Source organism: Polypterus senegalus, chromosome 13 (genome assembly GCF_016835505.1).
Source record: "Polypterus senegalus isolate Bchr_013 chromosome 13, ASM1683550v1, whole genome shotgun sequence".
Lineage (NCBI taxonomy): Eukaryota > Metazoa > Chordata > Cladistia > Polypteriformes > Polypteridae > Polypterus > Polypterus senegalus.
The window spans coordinates 127083073-127089072 of NC_053166.1; the positions used below are offsets into that span (position 1 = coordinate 127083073).

The 6000-nt window shown below is 35.4% G+C and overlaps 1 protein-coding gene across 3 annotated transcripts in view; it reads left to right on the top strand.

The window, feature by feature from the left end:
- The window catches only part of glyr1 (glyoxylate reductase 1 homolog (Arabidopsis)), a 32475-nt gene that overhangs the window by 15420 nt on the left and 11055 nt on the right, over positions 1-6000 (top strand). For all 3 annotated transcript variants that reach the window (XM_039774732.1, XM_039774733.1, XM_039774734.1), the window contains 2 exons: positions 81-131; positions 5788-5861. In XM_039774732.1, the coding sequence (XP_039630666.1) occupies positions 81-131; positions 5788-5861 (125 nt within the window). The remainder of the gene's footprint in view (positions 1-80; positions 132-5787; positions 5862-6000) is intronic.

Below are 6000 nucleotides of genomic sequence, written 5' to 3' on the forward strand. Positions count from 1 at the left end.
TAGTTTGGCTATGTTCTTTATAATGTTCAAGTGATGGTGATGAATTTTGGTTGACTTTATTTCCCTTTTTCTCTTTATAGCCAGGGTCTTCATTAGAGCCCATTAGCAAACGGCTGAAAATATTAGAAGAGGTAAGGACTTTTTCTACTTCCAATGTTTATAAATCTTTGGAAGAAGCAGAGCTGTAAATTAGTTACTGTGGTTAAATATTAATTCCAGCTCTACTTTTGTATATAGATTTAGGGCATTATTCTTGGCGACATTTCAGTATATAACTGCACATTTGTTTTTCAGAAAGCTGTTTTAATAAATACTAGGTCTGGAAATCTGGATCAGAATCACTTTCACTATTATAGAGACATGTTCATGTTGGATTTGTTTACTTTTGTTGTCAGAAGTCATCTGGTGCTTCTAAAATTCTCCAGTGAACCTTTTTTAAACTAAGTTCAGTTGACAAAAACATGCTTTTGGATCAAATTATTTCAACTGATACACTAAAAAGTGAAATATACTCCTCTCAACTGCAGTTCCAGTGAGGCACATTGTTAAACATATACTTCCCATCACCCAGTCTGTGTTGGTTTAAAACCTGAAATGTAAATATCACAACATGAACAAGTAATGCAGTAATTGCAAAATTGTTTTTTGTGTTTTTTTAACTGGAATGTATTTAAATTACTAGAAAATATAGTGAGATGCAGCAGTACAAATACAAGTGCAGTCTCCAGCATTTATTTTTATAAAGCTTTAGAACTGACTGTACATACATGAGTTATGAATAAGTGGTGGTGTTGGGGAGTACTAAATGATTTTGCTTCTTAATAAAAATTTATTAAATGTTGGGTATATTGAGTAATTTAGTATTACTATTTAGCAGTACTGAAAGCATCCCCTGAATAGCACTCGGCCACATTGTGAAGATTTAAGTATTTAAATACGCCTTTGTTTTTTGACCCACACTGAAGCAGAATTCTCACATATACAAAGACTGAGCCTGAGATGATTTTCAAATCGTGTGCCCTCCAGGGACGGGATTTTGAGCTTAAATTCCCTGAAATATGTATTATGTTGGTTCCATTTTATTGGTTAATCATAAATGGAATTATCTATCGTATACTTTCTCGTCACAACCAAAAGCCCCAGCTACAGCCTGATCTTCCAGTTGTGCTATGGGACAGGCAAAATTTTTTTGTTACTTGTGTATTGTCAACAACAACAACATTTATTTATATAGCACATTTTCATATAAAAAAATGTAGCTCAAAGTGCTTTACATAATGAGGAATAGAAAAATAAGAGACACAGTAAGAAAATAAAATAAGTCAACATTAATTAACATAGAATAAGAGTAAGGTCCAATGGCCAGGGGGGGCAGAAAAAACAAAAAAAACTCCAGACGGCCGGAGAATAAAAATAAAATGTGCAGGGATTCCAGGCCATGAGACCGCCCAGTCCCCTCTGGGCAATCTACCTAACAAATTTTGAAAAATTTTTTTTTTTTTTTTTGAAAATTTGAAATTGTCTTGAGTTTTATGGCTCCAAAGAGGTTATTTTTAAATTGGGGAAGCCCATGCCTTTGAATTTGAAGCTTAAAAGCAGTAATGCATAGGTAAACATACTTTTTAAATAGTATTAAGCTAGTGTAAATGTTTTCTTATGGTTTATTTTTTTATATTTTATAATTTATTCTTGTCAATTTTCAAGTATTCTAATTTAAGCAAATTTGAATCCCGTAAAAACCAGAAGTGTTAGGTATGACATTAACCTGGAATCAACCCAGCAAGCAGGTCCTCCAACGTACAGGAAAAGCCTTGGTGTTGGTTAGCAGGATTGCTACTCTAACCACTTTTTTTTTTAAATCGGTGTTTCGTTGTGTGGTGGGTGCACCAACATGCTTTCGGTGCATGCTCCCAAGCTAAGCAAATGTTCCAGGGTAAAGCTTTTTTTTTCTCATTTAAATTGATGGTAATTGCGTTAAGTGCTCAGAAGTGGGGTTATGTTCACAAAGTGGGGGAAACTTTATTTTGTATTTAAGTAGATAAAGGCAGTCTGTCTTTTTTCCTTTTTGTAAATGTTCATTACATTACCTCATTTGTTTCCACAAACCTTAGCCGTGGCACCAACATTTTACATACATTTACTTATTTGGCTGACATTGGTGGCTTGCAAGATTTGAGATGCAGTTAGTTAAAACATTTTTTGTCTTTCCAGTTGATTCACAAGCAGTTGAAACTGGTCATGGTCTCTGTGTCAGTAGTGGATTTTGAACACAAAACCTTAGTGCATGAAGTCCACAGCCTTAAGATTTTTGCCACACTGCCTGACATTAGACTCTAAGTCTTGTTTGTTCTCAGAAATATTAACAGTAGCGCCAAAGATTGTAAATTATATGGCTCAAAATAATAAACCAGTAATGGCAGCATATTTTTAGTGCAGGATTATAATGGCAGTGTATATAGTTGGTCATACAGGGTGTTCTTTATTTGTAAGCACTCCTGGCCAGTGGGAAAAGTAAATTTAATACCAGGGGACTTTGCTCACCAACCCCACCCTGGCCTGCACTAAGCGCCAGCCACTTCATGTCTCTGCCGCTTGCGTATGTGGGTTTCACTTTCACCAAACAGTAACTTTTCTAATTCTCACGGATCGGCCTCTTCACTGGGAAGAAACACTACTTTTCCCTGATGGCAACACAAATTAAATGATCCAACCAGTCTCCGACTTAAAATTTAAAGCCAAACAATATCTACATACTTCTGTCATATTATTTATGTCCATATATTCTATCTTTTTGCTGTTCTGTGATTTCAGAGTAATTTGCGTTTGTTAGCGCTAAAGTAATCTTTACTATCATTTTTTTTTGAGACTTTTTAATTTTAGTACTTACACATGCAGAGAAGGTTAGAGGTTATCACGCCAACGTTTTTGAACCTCTTTACGATGTTCAGCTTTGTTTTCTACTCTTTGTCTTTTTATTTCCGACCCAACTGAGAGCACAGGAACTGTCTGACAATCGCATTCACACGAATTAGAAGTGATTGGACCGTGGGTGTGGTTGGAAATGTTTGAGAGGAGGTTGGGACTTTGGCAAAAAGTTTTCTCTCGCGGGACCTGAAATTATCTCCGAGAAAGTCTAGTCCCAGTATTTCCTTTTATAATAGAGAGAGATACTGTATGTATTGCCTCCAGGTCATCTGTTGAGCAGCAGTTCTAGCAAAACATTTAACTCGGCAGTACTCCTGAATATTTTTAGGAATAACAATACCTATAAATACAAGTCCAATTTCCAAAACGTTGGGATGCTGTGCGTTTTTTTTAAATCGGCAAAATGTCTTAAAAGTTGGGAGAAGGCCATGTTTACCACTGTTGTTCATTTCCTCTTTTTTAACAAACGTTTGTAAATGTCTGGGAATGGAGGAGACCAGTTGCTGGACTTTTGGGAGAGGAATGTTGTCCCATTCTTGTCTTTTGGATTCTTGCTGCTCACCAGTCCCTAGACCTTATTTTTCATTTAATGAAGCAGATTCAACATTTTAATGTGTGGGAGAGGTTGCGGAAGAGAGGTTAAGTGGTCACAGTACCTGGAGAATTTAATATCACAAATCACATTACTACATAATGAGATTCCTGTGTTTTTGTGGTATATATTTCTAGAGTGTGGCATGACAGTCAAACAGGAATGCTAATTCAGTGAATCTATGATAGAGGGTTAGGTTCCCACAATCACCAAAAACTAAACTTTGGCTAGAGACTGCTTAAAATACACTTCACAGTGTAGAATTCTTTAACAACAAAGTGTTTCTGATAATGCATGTTTTTTTTCTTGACACAGTAAACATGGAATAACCCATAAAGTGCAGTACACAAAATAAAATTAAGAGGCGCAATATACATTTTTAGTTGCTAGTTATTCCCATGGATATGCTAACATCTCGGTAAACTGCTGTCAAAGTCTCAAAATAATCATCAACACGACTGGAAAATAGTCATGGAGATAATGAAGAAAGCACTGGCTTACTTGTGGCCTATTTTGTTGGAAATTCTTTATTTGTGGATTTCTTGAGCTAATACTAGTGTCTGGTGAAAATTTCTTGTGAATAACCTCATTAGAAATATATTTACTGAAAACTATGTTGAAATTTCCCCCACTGTTAAATTCTAGGTACTTGGTAAAAATCTTCAAATACCTATGAACATTCTTGTTCGTACTTGTAGCAGTAGTTGGAAAAAACTGATTCTGTCTTTATGGGGCTCAGATATCTATTATAAAAAAAAAAAATCCTGGAAGAGAGATGACAACAACATTTATTTATATAGCACATTTTCATACAAACAGTAGCTCAAAGTGCTTTACATAATGAAGAATAGAAAAGTAAAAGACACAATAAGAAAAAAAAATAAATCAACATTAATTAACATCGAATAAGAGTAAGGTCCAATGACCAGGGGGAACAGAAAAAACCAAAAAAACTCCACAGACGGCTGGAGAAAAAAATAAAATCTGCAGGAATTCCAGACCATGAGACCGCCCAGTCACCTCGGGAGACAAGACGTGATCTTCATGTTAAGATCACAGAAGACGCTTAAAAAACCTGCCAGATGAGAGTGTGGCCACAGAGTGTCTCGCGGGGACCTTAAACATGAGACTTAGTGCCAAGAGATTGACCCAGGACCATCTCACGATGACGTAGAACATGAGGTTCTTGCAAGACCCGTCCTACTTACAACCAATATCAAGACCACAGGCAGCAAAACACTCACAGATCAAGGGCTCTCGGAGCATATAAAGAGTATAAAGACAATACGTTATATATGAAACACCAACGACTAAGCAAAGAAGAAAGCAGCGAGAAGAAAAGAGACTTGTTGGAGAGAAAAAAAGAGCAAAAAAAATAATATAGATGCAAATTCAGAAAAAGCGTTGGAGAAAGAAAAGAGCAAAAAATCTAGATGCAAGTTCAGAAAATAAGGAAAGTAATTATCAGCCCAGAACAAATGGAATTGCAAAAAAAGCATGTCAAATCAGGCCAAAGCGACATCAGAAATAAGAGTAGAAAACAATGTAAAACGTCATAAAGAGGTTAAACAAGGTGGCCAAACACATGCAGAGCAAGTTAGAGATAATGAAAACTGGAATTCAAAAGACTCAAAAAAAAAAAAAAGGGTGTGACACATGCAGAGCAAGATAAAGAATATGAAAGCAGGAAAAAATGAGTGTCAAAACAAAAATAAACCACATTAGCGCAAAAAAAGAGATTATTGAGAAATAAAGAAAAGGCGAATGGAGATCGAATATATGTACATAGGTGATATGTCAGAAGTATGTAAACATTGTAAGGCTTTGAAGTTTAAGTCAGAGAATTTCAAAAACGTGGTTTACCTCACATGCATATATTGGTTACTTTGCAAAAAAAAATTAACTGCTGATGATGTAGATCATTTTGTCTGTGCTGAAATTCCAAACAGAGAAACCTATCCTGAATTATGGTACAAAGTCATTAAACACATCTCACTGACCTCATTTAAAAGATTCAGCATATTGGGACTTGAAAGATTCCAAATATTTGTTTTTACAGAATTTCTGAAATAAAAGTGAAACTAATATAAAATATAGCAAAAATAAAAAAAAAAGGTCTTCAGTCTGTATCCGGAAAACCAAACAATGGGGCTGGCGAGCGAAACCCCCTAATTTTCATGACAATAAACTAATGCAAATATGTACAATGTACAAAGGTTAATTTTTGCAAGATATTAATGGATTGAAAATTTTTTTTTGGGTGACACAAGGATACTAGATCAACATCTATTCAAGCTGCAGACAGCACAGCAATAAATGGGAACATAATCCCCACAGATAAAAGGTAGGTGTTTACTCTTACAAAGCAATAGGAATCTGTGTGATAGTTTGGATTAAAACCACATTATAGCATTATTTAGATGGGAAGTTACCTATTGGAGTTTATTTTTATAATGTTGTAAGTCACTTGGGGGGGTGGTGGA